Source organism: Macaca nemestrina, chromosome 5 (genome assembly GCF_043159975.1).
Source record: "Macaca nemestrina isolate mMacNem1 chromosome 5, mMacNem.hap1, whole genome shotgun sequence".
NCBI classification, from domain to species: domain Eukaryota; kingdom Metazoa; phylum Chordata; class Mammalia; order Primates; family Cercopithecidae; genus Macaca; species Macaca nemestrina.
Genome location: NC_092129.1, coordinates 166,247,185 through 166,265,785, shown reverse-complemented (window position 1 = coordinate 166,265,785; position 18,601 = coordinate 166,247,185). Strand labels below are relative to the sequence as shown.

The 18,601-nt window shown below is 42.6% G+C and overlaps 1 protein-coding gene across 13 annotated transcripts in view; it reads right to left on the bottom strand.

Moving 5' to 3' along the window:
• LOC105482495 (kinesin family member 13A) overlaps positions 1-18,601 on the bottom strand; it is a 230,570-nt gene that overhangs the window by 49,271 nt on the left and 162,698 nt on the right. For 8 of the 13 annotated variants that reach the window (XM_011742633.2, XM_011742632.2, XM_011742634.2 and 5 more), the window contains 5 exons: positions 18,500-18,586; positions 18,230-18,396; positions 14,538-14,657; positions 10,032-10,245; positions 2,155-2,317 (listed from right to left, as the gene is read on the bottom strand). In XM_011742633.2, coding sequence (XP_011740935.1) covers positions 2,155-2,317; positions 10,032-10,245; positions 14,538-14,657; positions 18,230-18,396; positions 18,500-18,586 — 751 coding nt within the window. The remainder of the gene's footprint in view (positions 1-2,154; positions 2,318-10,031; positions 10,246-14,537; positions 14,658-18,229; positions 18,397-18,499; positions 18,587-18,601) is intronic. The other 5 variants (XM_011742636.2, XM_024793022.2, XM_024793025.2 and 2 more) reach the window with 1 other exon arrangement.

The window sequence follows — 18,601 nt, the reverse complement described above, 5'->3', positions numbered from 1 at the left end:
TTATCAGTTCCCAAATAATATTTTTATAATTTATTATGCCTGTCTTTAATATCTTAATCCTGTTATCTTCATAAGCTGAGGATGTATGTCACCTCAGGACCACTGTAATAATTGTGTTAACTGTACAAGTTTATCGTAAAACACGTGTGTTTGAACAATGTGAAATCCGTGCACCTTGAAAAAGAAAAGAATAACAGTGATTTTTAGGGAACAAGGGAAGACAACCATAAGGTCTGACTGCCTGTGGGTCTGGGCAAAAAGAGCCATATTTTTCTTCTTGCAGAGAGCCTATAAATGGACATGCAAGTAGGAGAGAGATTGCTAAATTCTTTTCCTAGCAAGAAACATTAATATTAACACCCTAGGAAAGGAATGCATTCCTTGGGGGGAGGTCTATAAATGGCCGCTCTGAGAATGTCTGTCTTACCTGGTTGAGATAAGGACTGACATATGTCCTGGTCTCCTACAGTACCCTCAGGCTTACTAGGGTGGGGAAAAACTTCGCCCTGGTAAATTTGTGGTCAGACCAGTTCTCTGCCCTCGAACCCTGTTTTCTGTTGTTTAAGATGTTAATCAAGACAATACGTGCACCGCTGAACATAGACCCTTATCAGTAGTTCTGCTTTTGCTCTTTGCCTTGTGATCTTTTTTTTTTTTTTTTTGAGAGGGAGTCTGGCTCTGTCGCCCAGGCTGGAGTGCAGTGGCCGGATCTCAGCTCACTGCAAGCTCTGCCTCCCGGGTTTACGCCATTCTCCTGCCTCAGCCTCCCGAGTAGCTGGGACTACAGGCGCCCGCCACCTCGCCCGGCTAGTTTTTTTTTTTTTGTATTTTTTAGTAGAGATGGGGTTTCACCGTGTTAGCCAGGATGGTCTTGATCTCCTGACCTCGTGATCTGCCCGTCTCGGCCTCCCAAAGTGCTGGGATTACAGGCTTGAGCCACCGCGCCTGGCCTTGCCTTGTGATCTTTGTTGGACCCTTATCAGTAGCTCTGCTTTTGCCTTTTGTCCTGTTCCCTCTGAAGCATGTGATCTTTGCTAGACCAGTATTAGTAGTTCTGCTTTTTGCCCTTTGAAGCATGTGATCTTTGTACCTACTCCCTGTTCTTACACCCCTTCCCCTTTTGAAACCCTTAATAAAAACTTGCTGGTTTTGAGGCTCAGGTGGGCATCACGGTCCTACTGATATGTGATGTCACCCCCAGCGGCCCAGCTGTAAAATTCTTCTCTTTGTATTCTTTCTCTTTATTTCTCAGCCGGCTGACACTTATGGAAAACAGAGAACCTACGTTGAAATATTGGGGGTGGGTTCCCCTGATAAACAACAACAAAAACAAAAAACAATTTTCTTCAAAGTTTCTCTCTACAGGAAAAATTCTTCAAGGTGAAATGACGGAAGCTCTCAAACGCTTGCAAAGAGTTCTGTGTGTTTGAAGTCAGGTATCATAAAAAGTCTTCCTTTCTTGTAGAATTCACTCTTAAAAAGGTACCATAGCAGGCCAGGCACAGTGGCTCACGCCTGTAATCCTAGCAGTCTGGGAGGCCGAGCGGGTGGAACATTTGAACCCAGGAGTTCAAGACCAGCCTGGCCAATATGGCAAAACCCTGTCTCTACTAAAAGCACAAAAAATAGCCAGGTGTGGTGGCACGTGCCTGTAATCCCAGCTACTCGGGAGGTTGAGGTAGGAGAATTGCTTGAACCCGGGAAGCGGAGACTGCAGTGAGCTGAGATCATGCCATTGCACTCCAACCTGGGTGACAGAGCGAGACTTAGTCTAAAAAAAAAAAACCAAATAAACAAAAACCAGGTACTATAGCCTACACATATTCCCCCAATTCAGAAAGGGGTATTTACATGCAAAAAAAAAAAAAAACAGGTAAAATATGTTTCTAGTTTTATTGTTTTAAAGAAGGCAAATAAATTAGGAAGTCCTTCAGCCACTAAAATTCTGTGTATTCTGCTTATTACATATCTAAAAACATCATTTAAATAGCATTCTTACCCAATGAGGTGTATAAAGAATGTCTTGAAAAAAATAAATACCTCTGGCTGATATCAGGATCTCCTCAGGAATGTTTCTGGGATTTCAGTTTTAGATCCTGTTTTACAGTATTTACTATTGTACATCTTGCCCTCTCACTTGAAGGACATTCTTACCTTCCTATTGGCACTGAGGTTTGCAGCAGGGATCTGAAGAGTCACTTGGTAATCAGTGAGTTTGCTCATTTCCTCAGCCAAGAAGTTTGCTTCCCTCACCAAGGTGTTAGCTTTAACCAGCTGCTCTCGCAGTTTTGCCAGGCTTTGTCGGAAGAGTTCGTCCCTGCAGTGTCACAGAAAAGGGAATGAGAAAATCTAAAAGAAAACTGTAATCCCGTTTCTAAGTGAGCATCTTATTAGAAAATGGTAGAAAACTCCTCTCGGGCAGTATTTTTCAAACTATTTTACCAGACTACCTCTCATCCTTCCCTCCTGCCCACAGACGGGCTATCTGTTGAGAACTACTGATGGAGAGCAAATTGTTCAGCGACTTAACTGAAAACCACATTAATTATGTAACATATGAAAACGATCAGATTGTGATATGAGGATGCAAAAAACCAGTACAGGAATCTTCAGAAAAAACAAACGACGATTATGACTTGTGTGTGCTGAGGGAGGGTGGTGCGGCAGGGAGCGGCTGGTAGATGAGAGAAACCTGGAGTTAGGAGAACAAAGTATTTTTCATGACTTCTGCAGCTGGCAAAAGTCATGCCGTGGTAAGGTAGTTCTGCTGCAGCAGGAATTCTTTTTTTCAACTCTCTGCACAACATTACTTGCTGATAAAAAGTTTCTCTAATATCCCAAATTGGTCAAAATCATCTTATATGTTCTCTCAGCCCCATGCCTTTAGCATTCATAGCATTTGCCATAGTTAGAACTTTTCATTTTTACTGGTGTAATTATTTAATACCTGTCTCCTACTAGGCTGTTAAGTGCCCCGGGGCAGGGACCATGTCTTTTTTTGCTTGCACTACACTAGCTCCTGGCCAAGTGCACGACCCATTGTAGGATATTCAAAAAAGGCCCCCTGAATAAAGAAAAGAATGCTTCTGGATTTCACATTTGAATCTGGGTTCAAAAGTCACTCCATCTAGCAATTGCTCTGCGCCATATATAACTTCTCTTTTCCACCATTTACACACTGCAGGAAACTCTTATATCATAGAAAAATAATGAACTCAAAGCATCTAAATCTCTACTCCCCACTCGTCACCTTAGAAATGACAGAGGATACATGCTGCGAGGATGCTAATGTAAAGCAAACAGTTTCTTAAAACCGTGTTACTAACTGGGGGCAGTGGCTCACGGCTATAATCCCAATACTCTGGGAAGCCGAGGTGGGAGGATCACTTGAGGCCAGGAGTTCAAGACCAGTCTGGGCAACATAGCAAGACCTCATCTCTATTAAAAAAAAAAAAAAAAGAAAAATGGTGATACCATTTTTCTGGTCACCCACGCTTAGATTTGTTCAGTCAGTTCGGTCTCTTCTCTTTTCTACAACGTCCAAAAAGTAAGCCTATTGACTCCTCCTTTGAAGCATCTCCTAAGTCTCTCTGTGTTTTATCATATCCCTGGCTCAGAGCCCTTACACTTCCCAATAATCTCACGGCACCCAGGCTCTTCTTGCTCCACTGCAAGGCAGTCCTTATCAAGCCCTGCCTTCCCCAGGCCATTCCTCGGCTCAAGGCCTTGCAGGGCTCCTCTTCTCCCATAAAATAAATCCCAAATTCTGAGTCTGTAGCCTCCCACAACCCCTATCTAATACTTTTGAACTTAATTTTCCCTGCTCTTCCATTAAATCACCTTCTACACCAGTGGTCCCCAACCTTTTTGGCACCAGGGACTAGTTTCATGGAAGACAACTTTTCCATGGACCGAGGTTGGGGAAAGGGAGAGTTTTGGGATGACTCAAGTGCATTATATTTATTGTACACTTTATTTCTACTATTATATTGTAATAGATAATGAAATAATTATACAGCTCACCATAATGTAGAATCAGTGGGAGCCCCGAGCTTGTTTTCCTGCAACTAGACAGTTCCATCTGGGGGTGATGGTAGACGGTGACAGATCATCAGGCTTAAGACTCTTACAAGGAACATGCAATCTAGATCTCTTGCATGTACAGTTCATAATAGGGTTTGTGTTCCTATGAGAATCTGATGCCACTGCTGATCTGACAGGAGGTGGAGCTCAGGCAGTAATGCAAGTGATGGGGAGCAGCTGTAGATACAGACAAAGCTTCGCTTGCTGGCCCACTATTCACCTCCTGTTGTGCAGCCTGGCTCCTAACAGGCCACGGACCTGTACCAGTTTGTGGTCCAGGGACTGGGGACCCCTGTTCTAGACTACACAAAACAGTTCTTTTGCAGTCTCCCAAATGCATCTTACTCTCTTCCATTGCTTTTCATCTGTTCATGCCAATCTGCCCATCCAAAATGTCCTCTACTTTCTCTCTGCTGGTCAAACTCTACCTCTCAAATGTGCTTGAAATCTTTCCTTCTCCCTGAAAATCCCTGTAGAAGACTCAATGCATACAATATTTACTAAATACCTTCCAGGTGACCACATCATTCTAGGCACTAGGGATACTTCAAAGGATTCCCTGTCCCTTACAACTCATTTTCCAGGGTAGGAGATAGAAAACAAACAAATAACTATTAATATATAATCCTAATGTTTCCTATTGTTCAATGAAACTGTTCTTTAATTTACTATTATGATTTAATTTTTCCACAAGTTTATATCTTGTTTCATACTACATTCTAAGTGTACAAAGAGAATAAATGACATCTGTGGCTTTCTTTGTAATTCTCACCAGAATTAAATATACTTGATTCTCAACCCATCAATATCAATGTAGGTAAGAGTCCTTCATTATTTCACAACCCATCAACATTTACTTAGGTAAGAGTTCTAGCTTCTTATATAATCACATACAATTAATGACATCTTAATTTTATCCAGTGAAACCTGACAAAAATCAATAATGCAACTATTCTTATGTTTTTGAATGACATTCCCAAAATAGATCTTTATCTTTTTTTTTTTTTCCTTCCTTCCTTCTTTCTCTCCCTCCCTTTTCCTTTCTTTCCTTCTCTCTATCTCTCTTTTTCTTGGAGATAGGGTCTCCCTATGTTGCCCAGGCTGGAGTACAGTGGCTATTCAGAGGCGTGATCACAGTGCACTCCAGTTTCAAACTCCTGGGCTCAAGTGATCCTCCTGCCTCAGCCTCTGGAGTAGCTGAGACTATAGGCCTGTGCCACTGTACCCGGCCTCTACACTTTTCTTTACTTTTCTTTCTTTTTTTTTTTTTTGAAGAATTTAAGCCCCAAAGAAAATCAATCTGGAATTAAGGGAAATGAAAAAAATATTATAAACTATTTAACTGAAAAACACTATGATTAAAAGCAAACCACTTTCTTTATCAGATACTTTTGTTTTTTAAAATGTAAATATTTTGACTTATTTTGGGTTCAGGGGTACATGTGCATGTTTGTTATATAGGTAAATTCATGACTAAGGGGTTTGATGTATGGATTATTTCATTACCCTGGTAGTAAGCATAGTACTTGACAGTTTTTGTTTTCTTTCTTTCTTTTTTTCCTGAGCCTCTCCCTCCTCCTCCCACAGGCCCCAGTGTCTGTTGTTCCCCTCTTTCTGTCCATCGGTTCCCATGATTTAGCTCTCACTTATTAGTGAGAACACGTGGTATCTGGTTTTCTGTTCCTGCATTCGTTTTCTAAGAATAATGGCTTCTAGTTCCATCCATGTTCCTGCAAAGGACATGATCTTGTTCTTTTTCATGGCTGCATAGTATTCCATGGTATACATGTACCACATTTTCTTTATCTAGTCTATCGTTGGACATTCAGGTTAATTCCATGTCTTTCCTACTGTGAACAGTGCTGCAATGAATATACATGTACTGTGTCTTTATGGTAGAACAACTTATATTTCTTTGGGTATATACCCAGTAGTGAGATGGCTGGGTGAAAAGATAGTTCTGTTTTTAGCTCTCCAAAAAATTGCCACATTGCTTTCCACAATGGTTGAATTAATTTACACTCTCACCAACAGTGTATAAGGGTTCCCTTTTCTTTGCAACTTTGCCAGAATCTGTTATTTTTTGACTTTTTAGTAATAGCCATTCTGACTGGTGTGAGATGGTATCTCATTGTGGTTTTGATTTGCATTTCCCTAATCATTAGTGATAATGAACACTTTTTAATATGCTTTGTTGGCCACATGTATGTCTTCTTTTGAAGACACTTTTGCTTTTATCTTTTATATTGTTTAGTAAATAGAAAGGATATCAATGGGTATAATTATACCAGTTACCCTTAAACAGCTAGCTGTTGCTTGCCATAAAGCCACCAGCTCATAGTAAATGTGTAAAAGGCAGCTCTTCAGAAAAAGGACTATCTGATAACCTTTTTCTGTTTCTTCCAGGCACAATAAAGTATAACAAGTAACATAACACCTGGTGCGGTGGCTCATGCCTATAATCCCAGCACTTTGGGAGGCCGAGGCGGGTGGATCACCTGAGGTCAGGGGTTCGAGACCAGCCTAGCCAACATGGTGAAACCCTGTCTCTACTAAAAACACAAAATTAGCCAGGTGTGGTGGTGGGCACCTGTAATCCCAGCTACTCGGGAAGCTGAGGCAGGAGAATAGCTTGAACCTGGGAGGCGGAGGTTGCAGTGAGCAGAGATCATGCCATTGCACTCAAACCTGGGTGACAAGAGCGAAACTCCATCTCAGAAAAAAGAGTAACAGAAGTATGATAAATCTTCCTATTTCAGTATACAGACAGATGAGTGGGTAGCTCCTGGGGAAAATATAATTGACTCCCTTCTCTTTATTTAACATTAACAAGTGCATGACTGTTGCAAGCCTTTCACTGCAGGGCAGGGTTCCCTTTTCTCCTCTTGGGAGTCACCTTCTCTGGGTGTGGCCTGCGTTCTGCATCTCATTGCTAGTGAGAGATGCAGTGTGTGTGTGTGAGTTACAGGAAGAGCTCTAGAGTCAGACTGTCATGGCTCTGATCCCATCGCCCAACTTACCAGCAAACTGACCATCTGGGTAAATCATTTTACCTCTCAACCTCAGTTTCCTTATGTGTAAAGGTAGTAGCAATTGTGAGGATTAGAGGAATACAGGAACAGCAATTAGTACCTGGCACATGGTATAAAATGGTCTATAGATATAAGGTGTTGCTGTGTTGCTTTTCTTTTTTTGGAGACACAGTCTTGCTTTGTCACCCAGGCTAGAGTGCAGTGGTGCGATCTCAGATCACTGCAACTTCCGCCTCCTGGATTCAAGCAATTCTTCTGCCTCAACCTCCCAAGGAGCTGGGATTATAGGTGCCTGCCACCACACCCAGCCAATTTTTGTATTTTTAGTAGAGACAGGGTTTCACCATCTTGGCCAGGCTGGTCTTGAACTCCTGACCTCATGATCCACCCGCCTCAGCCTCCCAAACTGCTGGGATCACAGGCATGAGCCACTGCGCCCAGCCAGGTGCTGCTTTTATTACTACTATTAATTATTATCATAACACAGGTGTTATTAGGAGACTGCAGAGAGACCTGGGTTCAAACTCTGGTTTTTTCACTTACTAGATGGTTGATTAAGGCAGGATATTTAAACTGACTGCCTGACCTATAAGACAGGGATAATAGTTCCTATGGCATACTGCTGCTGGGATGTTAATAAAATGCCTGGACTATGGCAATCACAACAGAAGTCTTCAATAACCTATTGTCCTTATTATGGCAGTCATGATTATTATTATTACCATTTCCTCTACTGTAGGGTCCAGACCTACTGGGTCTGTGGATTTTTCTCCTCATGTGCGGAGATGAGAGATCGTATAAATAAAGACACAAGACAAAGAGACAGAAGAAAAGACAGCTGGGCCCGGGGGGCCACTACCACCAAGACACGGAGACCGGCAGTGGCCCTGAACGCCTGGCTGTGCTGTTACTTATTGGATACAAGACAAGGGGGCAGGGTAAGGAGTGTGAGCCACCTCCAATGATAGGCAAGTTCACGCAAGTCACATGTCCACTGGACAGGGGGCCCTTCCCTGTTTGGCAGCCAAGGCAGAGAGAGAGAGAGGACAGCTTACGCCATTATTTCTTCCATGTATTTCAAATACTTTTAGTACTTTCACTAACTGTGTTACTGCTATCTAGAAGGCAGAGCCAGGTGTACAGAGTGGAACATGAAAGTGGACCAGGAGTGTGACCACTGAAGCACAGCATCACAGGGAGACGGTTAGGCCTCCGGATGGCTGCGGGCGGGTCTGACTGATGTCAGGCCTTCCACAAGAGGTGGTGGAGCAGAGTCTTCTCTAACTCTCCCGGGGAAAGGGAGACTCCTTTTCCTGGTCTGCTAAGTAACGGGTGCCTTCCCCAGGCACTGACACTACCGCTAGACCAAGGCCCGCTAGGTAACGGGCGCCTTCCCAGGCACTGGCATTACTGCTAGACCAGGGAGCCCTCTAGTGGCCCTGTCTGGGCATAACAGAGGGCTCACACTCTTCTGTCTTCTGGTCACTTCTCACCTTGTCCCTTCAGCTCCTATCTCTCTGTATGGCCTCGTTTTTCCTAGGTTACAATTGTAGAACAAAGATTATTATAATGTTGGAATAAAGAGTAATGCTACAAACTAATGATTAATGACACTTACATATAATCATATCTATAATCTATTTCTAGTGTAACTATTCTTATTCTATATATTTTATTACACTGGAACAGCGTGTGCCCTCGGTCTCTTGCCTTGGCACCTGGGTGGCTCACCACCCACACTCCACCACTCTCTCCTTTGAGAGTTCTGATATAAATATTTTAAAGTCATAAATCTTTTATTTTTAGTCAGGTTCTTTTTTTTTTTTTTTTTTTTGAGACAAAGTCTCACTCTTTCACCCAGGCTGGAGTGCAATGGTGCAATCTTGGCTCACTGTAACCTTCCCTTCCTGGGTTCAAGTGATTCTCCTGCCTCAGCCTCCCGAGTAGCTGGGATTACAGGCGCCTGCCAGCATGCCCAGCTAATTTTTATATTTTTAGTAGAGACAGAGTTTCACCATGTTGGCCAGGTTGGTCTTGAACTCCTGACCTCAGGTGATCCACCCGCCTTGGCCTCCCAAAGTGTTGGGATTACGGGCGTGAGCCACCGCGCCCAGCCTGAGTCAGGTCAGGTTCTTTCTCTGTCACCCAGGCTGGAGTGTGGTGGCACGATCACAGCTCACTGAAGCCTTGATCTCGGGGGCTCAAGTAGCCCTCCTACCTCAGCCTCCCAAGGAGCTGGGATTATAGGCACGAGCCACCATGCCTGGCTAATTTTTTATTTTTTGTAGAGACAAGGTCTCGCTATGTTGCCCAGGCTGGTCTTAAACTCCTGGGCTCAAGCAATCCTCCCAGTGACCTCATAGGCATGCACCACCACACCTGGCTAATTTTCATTTTTTGTAGAGACAAGGTTTCACTATGTTGCCTAGGCTGGTTTCAAATTCCTGGGCTCAAGTGATCCTCCCGTCTCAGCCTCCCCAAAGTGCTAGGATTACAGGTGTGAGCCACTACACCCAGCTATAAATCTCAAACTTTCACATTTAGTAGATTAATCAGCACTGAAGTTGTATTTAAATAGATTCAAAAGCATACGAAATAAGAAAAAAATGCTTTTGTGTTAAAGAAATTATTCAAACTTTCTAAATTTCAATACATACCTGTATAACCCTTGCAACCTGGCACCATTTTTATTGAAGGGTAAAGGGTTGTGAGGGTAGGAGGGGTCTTTAACAGCTAACATTATAGTAAACATACTTAGGGTGGGCACTATCTGTGAAAGGAAAAGCTAATAGGCAGTAAGTCAGATATGGGATTAAGAGTTCTCTCATTGCTACGTTTGTCCCTGACATGTCTCACAAACCCCTCCCTCAAAGCCCCATGGCCTTGACTCTGGGCTGCCCGCATTGCAGTTCTTACCTCTCTTCTGCCCACTGGGTCACCTTCTGCTGTGCTGTCTGGCTGCTGTAGGCCAGGCGGTCAGGGCCGCTGCTCGGTGGCTGCCTGTCAGGGGAGAGCTGCTGGCGGAGTTGCTCCAGTTCCCGCTCATACATGAGCCGCTGCTCCTCTAGGGCACTTCTCTTTTCTTCTAGGTATTGCTTCTCCAGGACCTGAACCACGTTTTGAACTGGGTCTAGTGAGCCAAGAGACAAGGCAAGGTGTCTTAGTGGTGGCTAAAACAAGCATTCATCCCAAGCACTGCAGCCTGTGGGGGCTTCCTCTAGCAAAGAGTCTAGCCAGTTAACACACTTTATGTGAGAGGCCTGAGGGGCCACATCAGGGAAATCCTCTCAAATTCTTTGTTATTGACATTGCAGATAAATGCCCTTTGTATGTATACATTCTCCACATCCTCTATGTTACTTTCTTCAATTTGATGAGCTCATTCTAACATTTAGATAAATCATTAATCTACTACCAAGAGATGGGGGAAGAGAGGGGAATGTGATCTTATCCACTGGGAAGAAAAACTTCATGAAATCTAGGACCACTCCAAACACAGAAGCACATAAGATTTGATCTTTCTTTATGGTAATTCATTTCTATGTCCATTTAATATCAGTTTTGGTATATGACAAAGATTTATGACTTTCACCACAAATCTTATTACTCTTGAATTTCTCTAAGGTGGGAGGAAACTTACAGATCACAGCATATGTTTGAAAATATTGGTTAAGGATATGGTCTGGCAATTTCTCAGACTAGTATCTAAAAGGACAATTCACTTGCAAAAATAAGAAAAACCTGTTTCTAACATCTCACGTGTACAGATACAGAGCTCACCACCATGCACATGGGTGAACAGGTATAGATGTACTAACAGATCCTGCTCCAATGAGCTACCCTGATGGCTGTGGTGTAGGTAAATCCTAATGGGCTGGGCAGGACATCAACTTGGTAATGACCAGTGAGCTGGATACTGTGGAGAAAGACTAAGGCTCTGGTCACATGCACAAAAGGAGAAAGTTACCGACGTCACTAAGTGAGGATAGCGTAGGAAAGGAGAATATTAGACAATCTCAGTAGAACAAGAAAATCATCATCACAGTTAATATTTCCCAGAACTATATTACTGAGAAATGTATTCTCAGACCAGCCTGGGACATGATTTCCTCCTTGTACATTCACACATTTGCCTGCTATTCAGTGCCATTTATGCTGTATCCCCACACACTGGTACTCGGTTTAATTTCCAGAAAAGAAGCTGAAAATTAAAGTCACTCAGGAGGAATTTTTATATCACCTGATTGCTATTGACTGATTTTTCCAAGATACCCTATCAACTTGTAAAATACACATGTAAATTGTACTAATTTTCTATATTAGTAGTAAGAGAAAAAGATAACATGTTAGCTTCAAAAAATAAAGTTAAATAATTCAAAACAAAAAGAACCAATTTTTAAAAAATCACAAGAAAAGCTCAGTATAGGTGAGTTGTTTTAATACAAATGACAACCACAATGGCAACAATAACCCTACCAGCTCCTGGCTACATCTCAGGTAGAGGCTCTATCTGCATTGCATGCATCACCTCATGAAAGCTTTGCAACAAGCCTAAGTGTGGATACATCCTGATTTTAAAAATAAGGAAACTGGGGCTCATAAAGGCTAAATAGCTGATTTACATCATGTAGCTACAAAGTGACAGGGTCAGGTTTTGAACTCAGATAACTAATTGGCTGGGGTAGGACATTCACTTGATAATAAACTGATGTTGTATTCTTACCTCCAATGTTTTGCTTACAATTAGTATTTTGCAAAAGAGTGATACTTTTAAAAAAGATACTGTTTTATTGATATAAAATTCTAAAATTCAGCATTTTTTTCAAAGCAAAATAGTTTTCTTTGTAGAGTCCTGAAATGAGTCCCTAAAACATATCATTTAAAAAGCTGATGGAAAACAAACTGGGGGACGGGCGTGTTGGCTCACGCCTGTAATCTCAGCACTTCGAGAGGCTGAGGTGGCCGATCACTTGAGGTCAGGAGTTCAAGATCTGCCTGGCCAACATGGTGAAACCCTGTCTCTACTAAAAACTAGCTGGGCTTGGTGGCATGTGCCTATAGTCCCAGCTACTTGGGAGGCTGAGGCAGGAGAATTGCTTGAACCCAGAGGCGGAGGTTGCAGTGAGCTGAGATCGTGCCATTGCACTCCAGCCTGGGCAACAGAGTGAGACTCCATCCCCCGCCCACCAAAAAAATAAATAAATAAATAAATAAACAAAATAAAAAATAAACTGGGGGGAAAAAACCCAAACCAAAAAACAAACAAAAAATCTTATGCAAAGGTAGATCCTGGGTGGGTAAAACATTATCTATATAATAATAACCTGTGTATTCCTAAGTATCAGAACTTCCAACAAAGTCCTATAACTTGTAAAAAAAATATGAGAAATATGGTAAAATTTTTTGAGGGCATCTGAAGACATTTTAAATGTAAGCTCTAGAGAAGAAAAGTTCTCTCAGAATTAAAAAAATATATATACACATATTTCTCAAACAGTATATAAGGCTCTGGGCTTAAAAAAGAAAGGACAGGGTGCTACAGTACTTGCTGTCCATTTATATTTAGATAGAGCCCAACTGTCCTAACAGCGTTTATAAATCTTTTTCAGAGAAACTGGAAAACACACCATTTTATAAAATTGCATTATAGGGTTTTTGCTACGAGATTCTGAATAAGATACATAATCCACATTTCCATTGTTAGTCAGTAGTGCAGAAACACACATGATCCCAAATGACTGAGGCAGAGGGGATCTCACCCCAAGGTTCCATGCTGACACAGGCCACGTGAGTGAGGCTGTTTAAAACTGCACCAGCAGCTGTCATGACGCAGCACTACCACTACTCACCGGGAGTGATGAGTGGCCACAGATCGAAGTGCAAATACAGAAGAGAGAGCAACTCAACGCGTCCTTCCTCTGAGACTCCCACAGTAGAGTCTTGCAAGCCCCGTTCCCGGAACTCCCAGATCTGCCCTCATCACACACAGCTATGGTGGAGGTCTAGGGGCTGGGTTTTTGTTTCGCCTCTGATCCCTAACAGTAGTCTGGAAACACCTTTCTCACGGACATGTTTGATGACATTTTCTTTTCAGATCAATTAACCAGTTTCAAGTCTTTACTCCTACAAGCAGTATATTTTAAAACGGACCATCCAGATCAGCACGTTGATCTGATTCTATGCTGTGGCCCAGGACAGAAACCAAAGATTATTTGGCCCTTTCTCAAAATACCAACCAAATATCGAGAGATTGTCCACAGGTTTATTTTTCCTATCACTCTCCTTCTCTTGAACAAACTGTTTTAAATACTGAGCCAAGTGCCCAAAGCCAAGATCTCGAAGAGGTAAGTATTTTAGGAAAAAAGAAAGGACCACATTTAGTTTGGGCATAGCACTTTCTCGTCCTCATTAGTTTTTTCTTTACTTAGTAGGTAACTATGCAATGAGCTCAAACCGACCCATCATCCCAAGGATGGAAAGGAGAAAACGGCAGTGGTAGTAGTGCCGGTAGCAGGGTATTTATATGAGAAACAGAATTAGAATTAATCCACACCAAAATGTCTAAAAAACTGAACTGAGGGGAAATAGATCTTTGGAGAAAAAAAGAACTATCTGATCCCAGATGGAACAAACTGGCACTATGTATGACCCTTTGTCAGTCCCTTAATTGTTCTTTATTTTTTTAAATGTTTTATAGAGATGAAGTCTCACTATGTTGCCCAGGCTGGTCTTGAACTCCTGGCCTCAAGCAATCCTCCCACATTGGCTTCCCAAAGTGCTGGGATTACAGGAGAGAGCCATTGCGCTTGGCACAGTTGCTCTTTCTTTAGAGCTGCCATTGACATTGAAAAAAGAGATGGTTCTTATTTTGTCTGATTCCAATTTCAAACCCTTGTGAAGAAGGCATTATTGTCCACAAATACTAGGTTTCTTTTTACTTTTAATTCAAATGAATTGGGTTTTAGATCAGTATTTACTCTAGAAACTAAAAAATACATTATTCTTACCTATTACTGGGATAATGTCGGTGAATATATATCTGCAAGTACTACTGACCTGAATTGCTTTGCTGTCAACAGCAATAAAGCCATCAATAACAGCAGTAATAACACCAATAATACTTTTCAGTGCTGTTGCAAGCATAGAGAAGAACAGCTGCTGTTAGAGTTGAACCAAAATCTGGGCGGCAAATGAAATGGGGACATGGTGTGTGTGTATCTATGTGTTGAGGTGGGGTGTTCATAACTGAAAAGGAATATTCCTCAATGAAGAATACAGGGCACCTTCATCAGCCAGAAAACTCCAGCTTCTTCCCAATCATGTTAGTTAGATTTTTGCCAAAGCATGGAGCATGAGTATCAATCAGCAGCACTGCTAAAAACCAGCCAAGCTCCCTCATGCCAATGCCACTCAGTTAAAAACCTTTCTCCCAGTGTTTGTGGAGGACCTTCGTCTGAAACCACATGAGAGGGAAGAGGATCTTCAAATAAGACCACCAAGGGGATGACCACCAGGCAGACAGGCTTATTATCGGGAAGCCACCTAGCAGTAGAGGAGAATCACAGTGAACACCGTCTAGCTGCCAGCACGGCAGCACTTGCATCAGAGACTGTGTGTATGCCCCCAAAGGGAAGCTCCACTGGAACTGGGTAAAGGATGGGGTAGGGGGAAACATGACTTCCTTTTTTTTTTTTTTTTGAGATGAAGTCTTGCTCTGTCACCCAGGCTGAAGTGCAATGGCGCAATCTCACCTCTAACTGCGGCCTCCACCTCCCAGGTTCAAGTGATGCTCCTGTCTCAGCCTCCTGAATAGCTGAGACCACAGGCACGCATCACCACACCTGGCTAAATTTTTGTATTTTTAAGACAGACTGGGATTCACCATGTTGGCTAGGCTGGTCTCGAACTCCTGACCTCAAGTGATCTATCCACTTCAGCCTCCCAAAGTGCTAGGATTATAAGCGTGAGCCACTGCGCCCGGCCATAAATATAACTTCTACATGGACAAAATCAACACTGGAGAGCAAGGCCTGATGTGGGATACAAAAGAATAACTCACATTAACACTGTGCACCAGGCCACTGATGACTCTAACTGGTTTGGCTGAGAGGATTAGAGGAATTAACAAATGCTTTCTAAATACTCATTGGTTATTGAAGGAGTTAATTTATACATAAGAAAGTAGTAATTGATTAAAATAAGAAACCTATGATCTGGGATGGCTAAATGGTGAAACCAATACCACCTGTAAACTCTGCAGTTAGCGACTAGAGATGTCTAGATTCTGTAATGTTAGCTGAAGCCATGAGCTCTCTCCAATGGGAGTTCTTCCACCTGGAGTTTAGAGTCTACATCCTACATCCTCCTGGACACCCTGTGTTCACTCAGGCGTCCAAAAGATCACTCACAGGAGGCTTGTCGCTCAGGCAGGTAGTCACATGACCCATTAATGTGATTCTGACGTCTCAATATCACTTTGGAATGTCTTTGGGATTCCTCCCAATTGGTGGGGAAGTGGCAGCGTGGAATGAAGCTTGATTTCTAGCTATGGTCCACCCTGCACTGCAGGGCCCAAAGCCCCAGTGGCTAATCTTAACACTCGACTCTGTTTAAAGACAGAAACTGCCAAACTTTTCTCATAAAGTTGTTTATTTCCCACTTTTTTCTTTGTGGTTCTATCCTTTTTTTCTTTTTTTATTTCCCTTGGCAGACAGTTTTGCTCTTGTTGCCCCAGCTGGAGTGCAATGGTGCGATCTCGGTTTGCTGCAACCTCTGCCTCCCAGGTTCAAGCGATTCTCCTGCCACAGCCTCCTGGATAGCTAGGATTATGGGCACCTGCCACCATGCCTGGCTAATTTTTTTTTTTTTAATCTTTTTTTTGTATTTTTAGTAGAGACGGGTTTCACCATGTTGGCCAGGCTGGTCTTGAACTCCTGACCTCAGGTAAGCCACTTGCCTCAACCTCCCAAAGTGCTGGGATTATAGGCAAGAGCCACCGTGCCTGGCCTCTATACTCTTTATATAAATACATTACACTTGTTTTTCACAGTCTGGCTTTTTCTCTGTCTCTCTCTCTCTCCACTCCCACCCCTGCCTCCTTCCTCCCTCCCTCCCTTTTTCCTTCCTTTCCTTTCTTTTTTTGAAACAGACTCTTACTTTGTTGCTCAGGCTGGAGTATAGTGGTGTGAACTCAGCTCACTGCAACCTCCGCCTCTCAGGTTCAAGTGGTTCTCGTGCTTCGGCCTCCCGAGTAGCTAGGATTTCAGGCATGCACCACCACGCCTGGCTAATTTTTGTGTTTTTAGTAGAGACGGGGTTTCTCCATGTTAGCCAGGCTGGTCTCGAACTCCTGGCCTCAAGTAATCTGCCTGCCTCAGCCTCCCAAAGTGCTGGGATTACAGGTGCGCACCACTATGCCTGGCAAATTTCTGTATTTTTAGTTGAGATGGGGTTTCACTATGTTGCCCAGGCTGGTCTTTAAGTCCTGGCCTCAAGCGATCTGCCCGTCTTGGCCTCTTAAAGTGCTGGGATTACAGATGTGAGCCACCATGCCTGGCCTTTAATTTTTATATATATATAAAATTTTTTTTTTTTTTTTGATAAGGAGTCTCATTTTGTCACCCAGGCTGGAGTGCAGTGATGCGATCTTGGCTCAACCTCTGCCTCCTTGGTTCAAGCGATTCTCCTGCCTCAGCCTTCCCAGTAGCTGTGATTACAGCCATGTGCCACTATGCCTGGCTAACTTTTGTATTTTCTGTAGATACTAGGTTTTGCCATGTTGGTCAGGCTCGTCTCGAACTCCTGACCTCAGGTGATCCGCCCACCTCGGCCTCCCAAAGTGCTGAGATTACAGATGTGTCACCATGCCCAACCCTTTATTTCATTTTTATAATTAAAAAAAAGAGGCTCCCTAGGCAAAAACTTCATAATCAGAAATCAATGAAAAGGCCAAAAACTTTATTCCTGCAACAGAATCCCCAATTTGATATGCCAGAGATCTTACTGATAATTCTCTCACCATGTGCTTGCCTTGGCAGCACATATGCCAAAATTCTCTATGCTCAAATTCTTCCCAGATAGGCTCAAAGAGTAAAGTGAGAAAGCCACTGTTTAAGGGAAGAGCTCAACTCTCAAAAACAAAATGCTCTTCAAGCCCCCTGTCAGGTAGAGGCGGCCTGTGGCCGTCAGGACCCTGAAGGTCCACCCTGGTTCAAGTTAGGGAACCTCAGGTGCCCCAAATCAGATGAATGGGAAGGGGAGGTTGGACTGAGCCTACAAACTACCTTTCTCAGGTGCCCCTAAACAGCCTCAGTTTTATCCTCATAAAATCGTTCTAGTCCCAGAAATGTCATCTTCTGGTTGGTAACAGGAGAAAACTGCTGTCTGGTTTCTAAGTCCCAGTCATCAAGTCTAGTAATTAAGAGACTGAGTGATGGGATAAGAAAAAGTACATTTATAAAACAGCCAAAAAGGAAAGAATTTGGTGTCTATTTTATTTAATGCAGGCAGGTGTGTATAGGCACAGAAGAAGAAAGAAAAGGTGAAGGAACACAGACTTTTAGACATGAAACTTGGAGTATAAGTCAAACAAAGACGCTATAAAGCATTTCATTTTCACTATCATTTTTGTAAAAGTGATCTGGGCTTATTAAATAAGTATCTTTGGGGTACAATTTCCAGTTGAGTTTATACTAAAATGCTGTGACTTTTATCTTTCCATTAGATTATATTTGAAATTCCTGAATTTATATTCTCTTGGGGGTTTTTATATTCTCAAGGATTCAGATATGACAGGCTCGATGATGAGAAATTTGGTAAGGAATTCTGTCAAAATCATTCAGTATTGCAGGCTCGTGGAAATGTTACCATAATTGTCTTGGGAATAAGAGGTCTCAATAACAGGACCATCCATATCCTGGTTGTAACTGAGGGAGAAGACCATCTCCCCCATATCTTGTCATTAGTTATTCACTGATGGCCTTTTAAAGAAATGAGCAGTTTTATGTGTTTAAAATGTGGAATGCGGAATGACACTTGATGCATGCTTATCCCTCACTCGGTGGTGTGAGGTGAGGAAATGTCCAAGGCGCTGGAATACAGCGTGAGGGTCTTACCATTACTATTCAGAGTTTTCATGATAACTTCCATCTGTGCAAATTCATAGTTATAGTCTGGTTCAGAGGAAGCCTCACTGGCTGCATCCAGGTCATGCTCCGGCGGACCCGTTTCTTTTTCAAAGTCTTTCAACCAATCTCGACGTTTCCTCTTAGGTAAGTTTATTCTGTGGGGTTTTTCACCATTAGAGAAAATCAACTTGCTTTACACTTAAATAGATAACAGAAAAAACGTATACGATAATATATTACAGAACACAAAGATGTTACCTAAAAAAGTGATTATTTCCCCATAGGATTCGGTCACCATGCCACAGCTGGGTGGGACTGCACACAAGGGTGCCATTCACACAGGACCTGGGAGAACACGAG